This window comes from Cydia splendana, chromosome 6 (assembly GCF_910591565.1).
Source record: "Cydia splendana chromosome 6, ilCydSple1.2, whole genome shotgun sequence".
NCBI lineage: Eukaryota > Metazoa > Arthropoda > Insecta > Lepidoptera > Tortricidae > Cydia > Cydia splendana.
The window spans coordinates 23,064,132-23,081,055 of NC_085965.1; the positions used below are offsets into that span (position 1 = coordinate 23,064,132).

The 16,924-nt window shown below is 37.2% G+C and overlaps 1 protein-coding gene across 1 annotated transcript in view; it reads right to left on the reverse strand.

Moving 5' to 3' along the window:
* Positions 1-5,653: 5,653 nt before the first annotated feature.
* LOC134791629 (uncharacterized) overlaps positions 5,654-16,924 on the reverse strand; it is a 178,913-nt gene continuing 167,642 nt past the window's right edge. Inside the window, exons 5-6 of the mRNA XM_063762677.1 lie at positions 7,894-8,125; positions 5,654-5,754 (exon numbers count right to left, since the gene is read on the reverse strand). Of these exons, the coding sequence (XP_063618747.1) occupies positions 5,654-5,754; positions 7,894-8,125 (333 nt within the window). The remainder of the gene's footprint in view (positions 5,755-7,893; positions 8,126-16,924) is intronic.

The following is a 16,924-nucleotide window of genomic DNA, read 5'->3' on the forward strand; positions in this document are numbered from 1 at the left end:
GATCTACCGCGATCTATTCTATTCCGCGGGTCTATTCGGGTAGTTTAGTGTGGTGTTTTATTTATATCTCCGTTGACATTTGCTGGGACGTCAGTCTTTCCGTGACCACAGCTGATGCAACTCAGTTGAAACGTCGGAATTTAAGGTAAAAACAATGAAATTACATATATTCAAGTCTTCAATGCTGACTTCTTAGATAATAGTCATTTTCGCAGTAATACCCCACTGAAATGCTGTTGCAATATAAATGTTACCTTAAGAATAGTTTTTGATCCAATTCAGCCACCGGTCACGTCAGATGTCAATGTGATCCCCAATGCGACACGGAACTGTGTTTGAACCTTATCCAATTTAAAAAGGACTTATCTGAACGGGAAACGGCAGGGATTCGTGTTGTTTTAGACGCGGAGACGGATTGTAAGATGCTAGGTTTGGAAATGGCGTAAGTTGAATGGATACGGAGTGAAAAAGGAGAGGAGAGTTTTTTGGAGATTTGGAAGGTATGACTAAAAGTCATAGAGTTAGAGCATAACTCTGCAGCGATTTTGATAGCACAGACTGTGCCGGTGTTATTTCAAAACGTCAAAGTTCTATGAAATTATGACTTGTATTAATAACACTTGCAAAAATTATGCTATCAAAATCGCCGCAGAGTTATCTTGGTCTAGCTCTATTTTCTGACCGTACCTAATTAATTTCCTTTTTGGTATAGTAGTTTAAATGAGAGAGAAGACAGAATAAATACCCTTTATGTCGGATAGAGTGTCATCGTTTTTGTTTACGAGGACAATATTACATTTTTGTGTAACTACCTATTTTTGTAATATCTATTTTTCTGACGTCTCAACGGTTTCTGTTTTTCTTCAAGGAAATTCATTGAAGTAACTATCTATTATAAAAAGTCGGTACATCCTTCAGTATAGCAAAACTTAATTATAAATATAAATATGTCTGCTCTGTTTCTAATTTAATATTTATCAACAGTAACAAAGAATGATTAAAGTTTAATAAAATTTCTTAATCCACTTTTACGTTATTTGTATCACGTCTGAAATCCCATCCTGTATATTGGGTATATATGTCTTTTTTAAACTAACAAGATGGAGCAGTCAAGTGCAAGACATTGGTCCGGCATTGTCTGCCCGGGATTCTATTAAATTGAATAAATATCCTTTATTTCCGTTGCTCTTCGATTTATATAACAGTCGACTGTGTTTCTAATATTGTAGCAAATAAATACTGGCCTATTGGGAACCGGGGACTTTTTGGGGACGTATTGTAAACATGTAATTGTCAAGCTCCTCCACAGGACAGGCGTTGCCTAGTGTGGAGGTCAGTAAAAACTGTACCTTTGTGAATATTCATTAGAAAATAAACATTTTATTCTTTATTCTTCTTCTTTAATTACAGAAGCCATGTATAGCACTTTATTGCGAGAACGCTGTGATAATGATTCAACAAAGCTTAATAAATTAAAAATTAAAATATGTACCTAGTTAGTTAGTTTTGCGGAAAATGCCCAGCAAAACTAACTAACCAGGTATTTTAAAGTGTTACATTTTTTATCTTAGTTATTTATTACCAACCAGAAAGTAAACCAGTACAGAAGTGAAATTGTCACCTCTTTATACATTTTTGGATAAATAATGAAAAATATAGTTTACAGGTCTTATGCCTGAAAGAGTATTAATTTAATTATTCTGCTAAGAGTACGCCATTATAAAATAACCAATATAATTAACATCAATTTTCAAATATAAACAACTTTATTTATATAATACATAAATTGGCACATTTAACGACTTATTTACAAATGACAATATCAATATGTTTATATTTAGATATATGTACGTCATAACTTATGACTCATAAGTCGTATGGATAGTCATTTATAAATATAAAGCTCAGTGTTTCCTAAAAATAAGGAAAGATTTTTTTTTTACAGATCCATTACAAACAAGTTACATTATTCATTAATTAAGAAAAAGGTTTAGGAAGTGTTTAAAAATCTGTATTAGCTTATATTAGCAAAAAAGGGAAGAAAAATAACATTAGAACCAAAATAATGTATTTTCTTTTTTTTTTAAGTTTAATGTATATTTATTCAAATATATTTTCTTGTTAAAATAAAGTTAGTTAGTTAGTGTAGTTTCGAGTAACACCCGTCTCTTAGCAAACTTTAAAATAAACTTTATAATAATTTCTCATGTTTTCAAAGTTTCGTGTGTGAAGGGAATAAAATATTCGTTTTTACTTTGTACTGGCACACACTCTGCACGACAAGTTTTACTCGTAGTACGAGTTGCGTGGCAGGCTCTGAACTTTTCAATATAGATTGTAGATTTTAAAAGACTTTTATTTCCTACATATTTTATTATAAGTAGTTACTATCGATTCCTTTAGCAGACAACCCCATTGTTCCAAACCTTACACGATCATTTTTACTTAAAAAAGGTACAATTTTCCCTTAAATATTTAACAATTACTCATATTTAAGTGTTCGATGTGTATCCAACAGGGATCGGATACCGGTATTTTTTGTATGGGAACGAAACCGGTATTTTTTTGTTCTTTACAATTTTTTTTATTTCATTTCTAATTGGGCAATCTAATAATACGAAGTCGTTATCTAAAAACATAACTGTGTCCTACATAAAATATAAAAATAAAAGTATAAAATAATTCGAAATATTATGGTTATTTCCAATTCCAAGTTTTGGCAAAAACCGGTTCTGATTCCTGGTATCCAGGACTCGACATGCTAACACCCAACAAACGACACCCCGTTGTCACGTCCATTGCTGATGACGTAAGTTTAAGAAGATGACATGTACAGTGCAATAAATATGTTACTCTTCGAAGGCCGCAAAAATATGTGACTCGATCTTATGGCTCTACAAAAAAGATCGTGTCAGATATTTTCGCGGCCTTCGTTGTGTAACATATTATAACAGGTGACTGTACAATACTGTACATGTCATAGGAGCACTCGGACGTTTACCTTAAACAATATAAATCACACATTGTCCTATTATCAAATTTGAATACAATTATGGAATGATTACGACAGGATAACATGAAATTAATTGCTTAAATAAACGTATCTTAATGAGCCTTGTTTTGTTTTAAAACGAGCGAATAATGCTCATTCATCTTTCACGCAATATTTTAAAATGAACTTTATACGTTAACTAAATTAAAGCAGTTTATATTTTATCAAGTTTGAAATGGTAATTTCAAAATTAACTCCTAGATAATTAATTGTGTCATTTTCATTACTTTCCGTATTCAGCATAAAAGCCAATGGCTTGAATACTCATATTATGCCGAGCTATCTCAAATTTTATGCTTACGGTCAATATAATAGTTTTCTAAGTTTTTTAAAGACCACTAACATTTTTATATTAAACAATACAAACAATTTGTATAACTTAATGGGATTTAAGTTATAATTTCATAATGGTTCATTAAATATTATAAACAATATTTTTTTACGAAAATTGCATCAATCATTAGCTAATTATTAATTAATCGTACCTATTTGAATAATAAAATATTGCCACAGCAACAGTAAGAACATTTTAAAGATGAACACAATAATTGTGAAAAGTGTGATATGCAAATTTTAAGAAATAGTAGTAAAAATGATTTTAACGAAGATGAAATTCAATATCGAGAATTTAATTATACAATATTTTATTAATTACCTACGGTGATAATTTACTTGAGTGCATCACGTTAATATTTACATATATGTTATATTTATATTCGAAAACATATTCACAGCTTCGTTTGACCTGAGAAAGGTGCCTGTAAAAGATATTACGTATATTTTTTCTCATCAGTATTTACGTATAGATTTCTATTGAAATAAATATTTCCCTTACTCATTTATTTTTGTAATAATTTTCTTTTTATATTTTATAATTTACTAAATAAAGTTATAGTTGAGTGTGCTCAGAGCATAAAAAGGTCAACCACGGCGTTGCATGAACAAGAGACCTTTGGCAGGATTGGTCCTTAGGACCCAAGGATGGATTTAAGAAGTGGAGCCACCCAGATTTTCGATGCAGGTGGGGGGTGGGGGGGTTTTTAAGCGTCGGCGACGTCTGAGGTTGATAATTCTTTAAGTTTAGGTTCTAAGTCAAGTTTAGTATCATTTTCAAGTAAATCAAAGATGTAGACATAGATTTCATCGAAATCGGTTCAGCGTTTAATGATTTCCCATACAATCCTACACCTTACCTTTCATTTTTAAGGTATTTTTTTTGGAATAAAAACTATGCTATGTTCTTCCCCGGGACTCCAAATATTTCTATACCAGATTTTATCTAAATCGGTTCAGCGGTTATTGAATCCCCATACAAATTTCCTCCTCCCTTTTCACACCCTTAAGGGATGATTTTTGAGATTAAAAGTATGCTATGTTATTCCCTGGGACTCAGACTATCTCTGTACCAAATTTTAACTAAATTGGTTCAGCAGTTTAAGCGTGAAGAGGAATTTAAAAAAAAAGTATTTTTTTCATATTTTATGTGTTTTTACTTCAGAATGGTGTCATTATGATATCAGAAATGAATTCGGCACCCCCGATTTATACGAAAAAGATACCAAACTTGGCCTAGTAGCTTAAATGATACAGATATGAAGATCAAGTTGAGAGCCCCCCTCCTAAAAATTTACATCAACAATCTCGGTGGCTCCACTTCTTGAATCCATCCTTGGGTCCTAAGGACCAATCCTGCCAAAGGAAATCTCTTGTTCATGCAACACCGTATGTTAGGCCCAGCACCATCCGCTATTACATAAAGTTATCAATTGCAAACACCTTTCTGTTTTATTTACATACTTAACCACTTACATATTGTACTCTCGCCAAAAACTTCTTATGAGTCTAGATTCTTATTTTTCTAGAAAATCTAGAAGAGCGCAAAGCTATGACTATCCCAAAGGGCTTAGGCAACATGACAATGGTTGATTGAAAACTCCAATGGAGAATAATAAAATTGGTCTACCTATATTGAAACCCGATATAAAAAATAAATAGTTTTTGTACTTAGAATCAGATAGTGACAGCTAGTTACTATTGATTCTTGAGAATATGTTTGTATCAATTAATATAGATTTTGTCAAAGAAACGCCTAAATCCTTAGAGCATATAACCAAACGGAGTAGCCATTAACAGGCGTTCCCCTCTGTCGAAAATAGGCGACCAATGGTCATACACATTGTATGGACTGACGTATATCTGACATGGCTATTTTTACGTTACGTATACATTGTGACGTGCCCCTCCCCCACAAAAATCGGCAGACTATTTTGTACTGAAAATAACAGACATGGCGTCTACGTTTGGTTATATCCTCAAAGCCTGAATCTATTAATTTTGAATTATAAATGGCTAAAATTTTATTTCTCTCACAAAGGATACATTTAACAATATACATGTACAAAACTTCAGAAACTAAAGCCCGTTCTGAGCCATGCCAGGTCCAAAGGTCCCCATCACACTAGCAGCGTTACCCCGCTGTGGCGATGGAGACCTGTTGGACAAGCCATGACTCAGAACGGGGGTCATTCCCCTTCTCCCTGAGGCGCTTGCCAAGCTCTCTCTAAATGTGAAGTTTCCCTAGCGAGAGTGCGATATAGTAACCTAGTCTAGTAGCAAAGGCACTCGTCTCCTGGCCAGCAGTAGTAGGGTCCACACGATCATCTCGGAGCGGAGGCGGTGACGCGCGCAGCCCGCGGCCGCTTCTGGAACAATTTATAAAATAAGTTTTTGTCGAAAAATTAATGTTGGATACGAGCTTTTATGCTGACTTTACTTTTCTTTCAACAGGCAATACGAGTCAAGGCAATCCTAACAAACCCAAACACAAGGTTGGTTGGTTAGGTTGGTGGCACGGAGTTCCTATGGCCACTTCCTGAGTCCATCAGTAGATCAGCTCGATAGTACGTTAAATTGTCTAGCAACTTACATATTATGGTATTTGAAGTTTCAGCTTAATCGAGTCATGGGAAGAGTGAATCTAATTTAGCTTGCAAGATTTGACCCGAACATAGATAAAATAGTAAAAGCTTGTAATATGGGTTGTCTAGATGGGTTGTCTGTTGGCGGTTTTCGCTACAAAGCGGATAAACGACTTAATCGACTGCAAGCGTAGCGTTAGCAGTGAACCCAATATACGGCTTCAGGCCTAGGACTGGACGCATTCGACGCTTGGCGCGGCAAATCAAAGCCATTCATACATTGATTTGCCGCGCCGCGCGCCATTTGTCCAGTCCGTGGTCTCCGATATATCGGCGCGCATCGACGTGGATCGGCCGTCGCATGCCGACGCATCGACGGCTTTTTCGCTCTTATTGCGCGGACATAAAGCTCTTTCCTATTGGATTTTGCCGATTCCGCGTCGACATATATATTATGTGAGGGACTCTTACTGACGAATGTTGGCGAGTTTGGCGGGGCGTGCAACCTAGCATCAAGCGGCCAAGGAATTTTGAGTAGCGTACACTGAGACCGACCAGTGCGCATACATTTGCATTTGTTTAATTAATATGGACACCGCACGGCCCGCTGGTCGCCTCGCTCGAGCGTCTACTTAGTTCGCACACTTAGAAGAAAATACAGGAATGTTACGAGGGGGTTAAGCCAGGAAATTAGAAGGAAACAAATGATATGGCGCGCCGCGTGAACCTACCGACGGAAGATATGGCCACCGCGCGGATACCTTTACCTAGTACCTACTTACCTTACCTACCTTGTAGGTACCTTTTATTTTATCGACACCGTTTGTTAAAAATTCGGTACCTATTTACTACAATTTGACTGCGACAGATATACTTATAAGGTTATGCAACTACCTACATATTTAAATTAAATAATAATAATTAGAAGTAAAATTAATAAATTAAATAATTGCAGCCTATATAGGTACGTCCCAATGTTGGGCACAGGCCTCCTCTCATGAAACAGAAAATTCTCTCATAGTTATTCAGTGTTTTTTCCCATATAAAATCATATATCAGCACGTTATTTTTTCTCTAATATTACTCGTATAGCATCACCGAATCCAGAGAGCGGAAAATATATGTATTTTCGGGTAGTGATGCTAATTATAATGGATGTTAATCTCATTTCTGGAGGCTCGTGTCCCGGAATATGTGAGCTAACATAGCAATGTTATAGATGGTCAAGCAAATCTTGTCAGTAGAAAAAGGCGCGAAATTCAAATTTTCTATGGGATGATATCCTTTCGCGCCTACATTTTTCAAATTTGCCGCCTTTTTCTACTGACAAGATCTGCTTGACCCAGTATAGAAAACATTATTCTCGTACCATCAGATACTTGGCAAATTAAGGTCACAGTACGAGAGGCCGAGCTCCGCGTAGGGCCGCAGAAGACCTCCTGGAGGAGAGGCGCGCCTCCACGCGAAGCTTAAGGCTGAACTGCGGGAGGTTAGTGCCAAATTATAATAGTACAAGTATCTTAATACGGAGGCCGAAAACCGAGCTCCGGGCCTTCGGCCTTTCGCGGAGCACGCCTGACAAGTGTTCCCACAACTTTCCCAAGTATCTTAATTTCGAAACTAAGTATCTCGGTCTTGGGATTCGCGTCGAAGCTCGCTTCTCTCGGGCGCTTCAGGCTTTCGACAATACGCGGAGCTCGGCCTTCGATCTTAGACTATTCAGTGTTTGAGAGATGTTGTGTTTCAGCTCCTCCCGCAGCTGAGCCTTCGGCCTCGCGTGGAGGCGCGTCTCTCTGTAATACTTCGAACCTTCGGCCCATCCGAAAAAGTTGCGGGAAGCGCGCATTTAAACTACTATTTTGTGTTTGAGCATTAACCTCCTGCAGCTTGGCCTTCGGCAATACTAAGGAAAATATTACTTACTATTCTTACTAAACATGTACGTTGATATATGCGGGCGCGTCGCGACATACAGCCGCACCGACATGGCCCTAATATTGGGCGGGCGCGTCGGCACTGTCGCGCGACACCGCAGCGCGAGGTAGCCCCGGTGTGTTTCGTAGTCGTCGGGATATACGCGCAGTGTCCGCCATGATGCCCGCAGGCCTTCGCTGTCCGGCCCGGATATGTGTGTTGGGTGCGTTATTAAGGGGTCCTGTGGAAGAAGCGAAGTGTTAGATATATGTTTTGTACAAGAAAACTAAAGAAAAAAACCAAATTAAAACCGGTTAATGGACTTCCAAATAACTTCATACTTGCCAAAAGTATATTAATTAGGTCATTTATAAAAGCTGTTTGTCGCCATTTCGGGGGAAGCGAAATGTTTTGACACCTTTCCTTGATAGGAGGCTTGTCAGATGAGGTTACAGGAAATTAGGGTGCGGTAAAAATATCATGAAACAATATATATAACTTGTTATAAATTTATATCTCAATAGAGCACTCAATAAAAACTTTAGTTAATTCAGGAGCCTACAGATAAAATAAGATAAATATTATAAAACTAAGTATGCTTAAGTTAAACTAGCCTTGACCCTCAAATTCACCCGCGTTTATATAAAAATTCTAAAATAGCTAGCCTTTTCACCTTCGATTGCTGTTTAATAACAAAAAATCTTGTTTTTACGCACGCGTTTGCGTTAAGTGTCATTTTGTATGGGATTCTGAGTTTCCAAAACGTCCCGATTGGCGCGCTGTTCAAAATCCCATACAAAAATAGACATACCGCAAACGCGAACACTCGTCACGCCATCGAATGAAATATACACTAGGGGTTTAGTCATAGCTAAAAAGGCACAATACTGAAAATTATACCAGCATTTTAAAGCTCCCTCAAAATGTAATAGCATCAGATAAAGCGGTGTCGAAAGAGAGTGCTATAAATACGCCCTAACGGCAGCTGGTATCGAAAACGACATTGTATTTTTGACCACCTTCCCTGTTACACGGATATTAACCAAGGATATAGTATACAGATTGTAAAAATGAAACAATAAGCGATGATGTGAATAATAATGACCCTGCCAAGACTGCGCCAAGTCTCATAAAAACTATCTCTTAATACTTATTTCAGGGTACAACCGTTTTAGTAAAAACTCGTTTTCCCTAATTACAATTAGTTATCAATATCACCTCAGTGAAAACGCGTTTTCACTAGTTAAAACTAGTTTTCCGTAAGTCCTCGGTGACAACTAGTTTTAACTGTGATTTTTCAGTAAAAACTAGTTTTCGTAAAGTTCCTTGGTGAAAACTAATTAAATTTTGGAAGCGATAGGTGACAGGAAGGCTGCTGGCTCTTACCGCGCGCAACACATTGGCATTGCCGTCCGCACGGCTTCTAGGCACCTTACCACAAGGCACCGAGTTGGAGCCAGTTTTTATTTATTTATAAGTAGTTGGTAGTTTTAGATTTAATCTTTCCTCTTTTTTAGTTTTATGTAGTGTTACTGTTTGCTACTTTTAAATATAATAAATATATTAATGTTAGTAGTTAGTAGTAATATCCAGCAAGTTACTGAAAAAATCTGACCACTGCGACGTTGCCAGAATTATTCCGGCGCGACGGAGGGATTCCAAATATTCCCCTTTCATGTCGCCGCTGATAAGTTCCGTGGCCGAATCCATTTGCTTTATATTTAGCCGCTTTTGAGGCTCGTGTATTTTAATGAATTTTTGTCGTTTGGTGATATTACAGCTAATGGCTTGAACATTTTCACCTGAAAGTGTAGGCAGTTATTTGGAGTTTTCGTTAGAATTGCAGGTTTTTTTTGTAATTTTGAGAACGATCAATTCGAGATTAAGAATAGAGTTAGACCAAGCTAAGTTGGCAGCGATTTAGCGATTTTGATAGCCCATGCAGACTGTGCAAGTGTTATTTTAAACGTCAAACTTTTAGGAGATTATCATTACTTAGCTTGGTCTTACTCTAAAATAATGTCTTCTTAATTGTTTGCAAGAAAATTAGTATCGTATAAGCAATTAATTTATTGTATTTCATCTCCTCTTCTTCTTCAACCTAGCGTTTTCCCGACCTAGCGCCAGGGTCCGCTTTCCTGCTCAATCTTCTCCACTTTGCCCAGTCTTCGGCATACTCAGGTGTGAGATTGTTCTCTTCCATGTCCGCTGTCACGACGTCCAGCCAGCGCTTCATAGGCCTACCGCGGCCGCGTGATCTAGGGCCTTGGACAGTAAGGTTGAGGCATCTATTTCCGACGTAGTCTAGGTACCGGTTTGCGGCGTAAATATATGGCCATACCATCGGAGGCGACTTTCCTGCAGCTTATCCGCTACGTCACGGATTCCGAGGTTAGCACGGATTGACGGATTGTATTTCATATTAACTATATTTTATTTTTGAAATAATCATCGAGATTGTTGGATATTTTATAAAATATTTTCATTGTCCTGGAGACATGCATAGAATAACGCATAAAGGCAAAATTACAGCTTTAAAAGGTTTTGTAAAAGCGCTGTAATGCTTAACGTAATAAAAGACGTTGACAAAGCTTTATGATTCTCAAGGCAAAAAGAATTTATGTAAAAGCAAGAATACGTTAAGGAATATACAGGGTAGATTTTTATACGGGTCAGTGAAAGTTGACAGATCATGTTCTGCGCGGAAATAATCTAAGATGTTCCCTAACTTTTTTTAATGACGAACTGTATTGGGTTAGCAAAAGTATATCCCGAAGTATCTACTTCGTCGTTGGTGCCCAATCGTACAGTAACCCTAGTCTAAATTTCATTCGATACCGTGACGTGACGTACGCATTTGCGTTGTCTCATTTTGTATGGGATTTTGAGTTTCCAAAACGTTACTTTTGGCGCCCTGTTCAAAATCCCATACAAACATAGACATAGGTAACGCAAACGCGAACGCACATCATGCTATCGAAAAAAGTTTACACTAGAGGTTCTTGATGCTGTAGCACGATGTAAAAACCAAGTATTTAAAAACATGGTACTCTATAACCGACTCTCCCCTACTTAGAGCATGTAGTAACTGGAGACGTCATGACTGTCATTTTCTGTACAAAACAGTCTACCGATTTTTGCGGGGGAGGGAACGTCAAGTGTATTGCTATTTCTACATGATTTCTACGTAACGTATAAATAGCCATGTCAGTCCATACAAAAGTTTGCACAATTGTGCAAGGTTTTCGGCAGAGGGGTGAGCTCTTAACCCGTGGAGCGCCCTACTGCCACACGTGTGATGTTAACTCAATTGGGGTCGTAGCAACTTAGTATCAGACGTGTGTTACTACAGATCAATATGGGTCAAATTGCTTTGCATCAATTTGTTGTATGGTGGGCGCTCGACGGATTTAAGGCGACTTCAGTTATTAAATGCTCTAAGCTCCCCTACGAAAGACGAAGTTAGGGTATGTATTTTTACCAACCCTTTATTTTAATTAACTACTAAAGTGACGGGATTTGCTACAAAATATATTCCATCTTTTCTCGGCACACTTACCTCCACTCCCACTACTTCATACAAGTCGCATCCATCTTTACTCGCGTCACAGCAATATGTCCCTAATTTGGGTTTCACTAACTCATACAAAGCCCCTAATTACGAAATCGTTTGTTCTCTTATTTAACACAAAAGCCTATGCCACTTAGATCTTCGCGTGCATAGAGTACTGTTAGAACCAGATGTTCTATAAATTATTATAGTCTAAGAGCCGGCGGTTTTATCTCGGCATATAATTTGTTAAGACTCTGCTTAATCATTATTCTTTATTCAAACAAACACAAGTATAAGTTTACTGCTAAATGCCAAGACACTTATACTGTTAATACATAGTAAGCATCATAGATATGTATACACTTTTTGAACTATCTCTAGGAACTGAAATTAAACATACATTTATACGTAAGAGTTGAATGAAGCTTGATAAGAATTCAAGCTATTTAATGATTCCCAGGATAATTTATCCCTTGCCGCCTTTTCTTTGCGGGGACATTACCCAGTCGCGTACTCGTTCATATTTCGTTCGTATTTGAATAAAATAAGCCATTTACCATCTAATTGCTTGGAATTAATTCATAGAACTGAAAATTAATTATTTTAATTTACATTAAAATATATTTAAATCGAGACAGCAACGCAGTTTCTCTAACAAAAGCAGTGACTGGCAAATGACGCTATACATACTAGTAATGGATGACACGCTAGACCGGGTCGGGGTCGGGCCGGAGCTTCCGGAGCTTCGTTTTCTATGGAAAGCACAACGTGATGACCGATTAGCCGTCATATAAAATGCCATGTCGGACGCCTCGGCCCGAGCTCGGCCCGGTCTAGCTGAGTCATCCTTAACGCAACAACAGCAACACTGTTGGAGTCACCATCCGAAAGAAATTTGGATTAATCGAGATCTGATAAGTAAAAGCTAGTGCGTCTTGGATCCAATTTTAAATGAAATGCTTTTGGTGGGATAAATATGACTGATTGCCAATAAATACATACATAAAACATTTGATATGCTCCCTTACTCGAACTCACCTACTGTAGTCTACTAAAATCATTCAATGACTTAAATTTTAATCAATTTTGTATTGTTCCTGGTTTGGGCCCTGCATTTTTGTCTAACATAATCCTTGACTCACCCTGATTAATCCACTGGAATAGATAGACAGAAAAGTTGTTTGGCTCTTGGACTAACTTCCTCTACACAGCGTTGTAAATCACAGCGAGCATTTAACAGTAAAGCACATTCAAGACATTATGGTTTGCATTCTTTGCCAAGTGTTTTATTACTATGAACAGCGTTCTAAATGTTTAAGATATTTAAATAATTTAGGTTTATAATACAGTTCCATTATTTAGATACTGGTAATGTCTATGTCATAAAACGGTGATTTTAGTAACCAATGTTTTAATCTAGGTACTTTTATAATTATTGATGCACCTTTCTACCATAATTTTAATACTAGATTAAAACACATCATAACATCAACATCTAGATTAACATCTTTTATATTTGTACCTGTGGTCTGACGATAAATAATTTCTATTTCTATTTATTTTATAACATTGGTTACTAAAATCACCGTTATATGACATATGTAGGTGAATATTTTTCTAGCGAAATTGTTGATGTAAATGAATTTAACTATAATAATAAAGATGTACTTATAATATGGCATACAAATTTAATATATTGTAATACATACACTTAAGTAAGAGCGTGCGACTTTCAATCCGGAGGTCACGGTTTCAAACCCGCCCCGGCTTGTACCAATGAGTTTCTCGGAACTTATGTACGAAATATCATTTGATATATAGGGACACAATGTAACAGGAATGCTGACAACGCATTCTAGATGCAAACCGTAAGGCGCGGGGCTCGCCAGTTGTTCCCCGTCTTGCGATCTGCCCGGTAGTTCCCAAACCGTAAACGCCCTTGTAAATTACTGTAACAGTTTGGCTAAATTTATTGATATAATTGACCTTCAGTGTTAACCCTGGTTTTAATATAACAATTGTGGAACCCAAAATAAACTTTTGTGATATTCAGTGATTTTAATTTGACTTGATGGACACCCATACAGATATTTACCAGTTGCTTTTTGGTGAAGGAAAACATCGCGAGGAAACCAGACTAATCCCAATAAGGTCTTGTTTCCCCTCTGGGTTGGACGGTCAGATGGCAGTCGCTTTCGTAAAAATTAGTGCCTACGTCAATTCTTGGGATTAGTTGTCAAGCGGGCCCCAGGCTCCCATGAGCTATGGCAAAAAATGCCATGATAACGCGAGGAAGAAGAAGAAGAAGAATTTGATGACTATCAGAAAAAACAAATTACGCAGCCAAACTAAATTCAACACGAGTACGCAAACGGGTTAACTTTCAGGCAAAGTACCTACCTATCTTCGACGTCTAAAAATCTTTCCTTTTTCACCTACCTACATAATTATATCTCTACAATATTCACAAAAAGACGCCACAAGTCCATCCATTATATTCTTCGGAGAAAAGACAAAAAAATCTAATTTTCGAACGTTTGTCATCACCAACGGAAATTAAACCTTGTTATCTTCATGTTAAAGCACATTTTAGACGATTACTGTCGTTTTTAATAGCCATTCCAGTATATAAATGTCTTTGAAGCTCGGAATGAAATTATTCTGGGATAAGAATCGTTTACAAGTTGGATATGGGAAGTTGGCAACCGTATTGGGGTTGCGCTCATTTTTAACCAAGTTTCCGAAGAAGAAAATTCCCAAATAGTCCCAATTTAAGTTGGTAACGTAGGTGTAGGTACTCCTATTTTGTGAGCCCTTACTTACAGCCGTATTCGAACAATTAGATACTTACGTCAAATATATATTATTACGTCTAGATACGATATGGATTATATAAGTCAGTGTCAAAGGTGACGTTTCTTCAAACAAAAACGTCATGGCCCGATTCGAACTTTAAGATACGTCAATTAGTAGACCTAGAAACGATATGGATTAGATATGTCAGTGTCAAATGTGACTTTCTTCTAACAAAAACGTCACTTATGACACTGACACATCTAATCCATATCGTTTCTAGATCTATTAATTGACGTATCTTAAAGTTCGAATCGGGCCGCTAGCCTTCCAATAGCCGGTATTATTATTACCTCTAAAGATCGAAAGATAACCTCGCTACAACTTAACGTTCTATTGTCCCAAATGTCCCAATACAAAAGACCCATTGCCCTTGACGTAAACCCCAACAAGACCCATAAGTCCCAAATCGTCCATTTCTTCCGAGCCCTAAACGACCAATAAATCTAACGCTGCCAATTGGCCAATGACGCGAACTCCCGGTTAAATCGACCGGAGCTCAATCGGCTGACCGTAATCACGACCAACAATTACAAACTTAACATCTGCGGTTGCAGGTGGCGCTATAAGCTTGTTGATTTTTCTTAATAATAAAATTTGGTGGATAGATAGAGCTCCCTATTAATTTATGTTTTTATACAAAAAAAAATACAAAAAAAATACAAAAAAATTATTTCGTTACCAGGCATACATGACATATAGGCTTAACAAAACAGTTTCACCAAAAATATTACAATTTGGTTAGCAGTAGCCCTCACACTAGGTCAAGCCTGTGTATCACGTAAGTGTATGTCACGTCAGATACAACCAAATGATAAGCGGTCACTGTAGCCTATGGACACCTGAAACTACAAACCATACCCATATAACCATTCCAGTCGCAGAATCACAAAGTGGTAACTAAATGTCAGATGTGTCGTAACAGAGTCCACACAATGTGTCTAGAATTGTTTCGAAACAAAGTGTCGTCGCCGTGTCTACACTTTTCCGTAACAAGGTGTCGACACATTTGTGTGCACTTTGCGTGCGGTTTGCGACTAAATCTGACAGCAAATTTGTGACAGCAAATGTCAATATAAAATACCTCTTGAAAACCAAGGTTTGTCAAACTACTATTAGTGTCTCGTGTGCTCGTAATTCTAGTAAGTCATCATGGGCAATGCAAATGATAATAATCGACCGAAACCATATAAACACCCAACACCCGTCAACCTTTTACAGAAAAGTTTTTAAAGAAATTCAATAAGCTACTTAGGTCAGGCAACGAATGCTCCAAAAGTTGTAGAGGGAAATGCTCGGAACACAATTTTTGACTCCGTAACTCGGTTTGATAAGTTAGGAGGTGAACATATCAAAAGTCCCCGGCCGTAGCCCTTGAGCGGGGGGGAGAGAGGGGGCTTTGAAGGTCCCATTTTCCAGTTTTTCGATTATATCTCCGAAACTATGCATCTCAGCGACATGGCCACTTATACAAAATGAAAGTTAATTTAATTTGTTACAAGTTTATTCAGTCAATTTTTTCGATATGTTGAATAGTTTTTGAGATATCCGCTCTTGAAAGTTTATTTAGGGCTCTCAATTTTATCTTGATATATCTATATCAGTGTTGGTGCTAGGCCGTGTTTGGTATCGTTTTGGTATAAATCTGGGGTGCTGAATCCATTTAAGATATCACATTGACACCATTCCACAAAATAAAAATAAATCTTTTTAGGGTTCCGTACCTCAAAAGGAAAAAACGGAACCCTTATAGGATCACTCGTGCGTCTGTATGTATGTCCGTCTGAATACACAAAATAGTTCTTTACCTATAGATGATAGGAAAACCTATTAGAAATGTGCAGTCAAGCGCGAGTCGGACTTAATGTACGGAACCCTTAATACGCGAGTCCGACTCGCACTTGGCCGGTTTTTTTGAAACTCTTCTTGACGCTTAACCGCTGAACCGATTTCGTTGAAATTTGGTATAGAAATAGTTTGCGTCCCGGAACAGGACATAGGATAGATCTTATAACCAAAATCATCTTTTGAAGGTGTGAAAAGTGGCGTGGAAATTTGTATGGGAAATCAATAACCGCTGAACCGATTTATATGAAATTTAGGATGGTCTACATCTTTGATTTAGTTAAAAATGATGAAAAAACATGACTTCAAACCTAAACTTAAACAGTATTAACTTCAAGAAGTCAATTCTAAATTCCCCCCTACACCTCATTTCACACCTTTAAAGGATGATTTTTGAGATAACTTATTATATCCTGTCTCGGGACTCAAAATATATGTGTACCAAATTTAAATTAAAACTGTTCAGCAGTTTAAGCGTGAAGAGGAGTTTAAAAGAAAGTATTTTAATAAGTTTATATGTTTTTACTTCGGAATGGTGTCAATGTGATACCTTAACTAAATTTGGTACTGCGAATTTATACGAAAACGATACCAAACATGGCCTCGTAGCTTTACTGTTGTAGAAGTCAAAATAAAATTGAGAGCCCTAAATTCTTATTACTTGGCCAAACTTGTGTAGAAGGAAAAGGTAAAATAAAAGTCTTCGGCAGGAATATGGGTCAAACAGATCACTGTGTTATGTCTTTCCTGTAGACATACACAAGAGTTAAGGGCTATAAAGGTTAATTT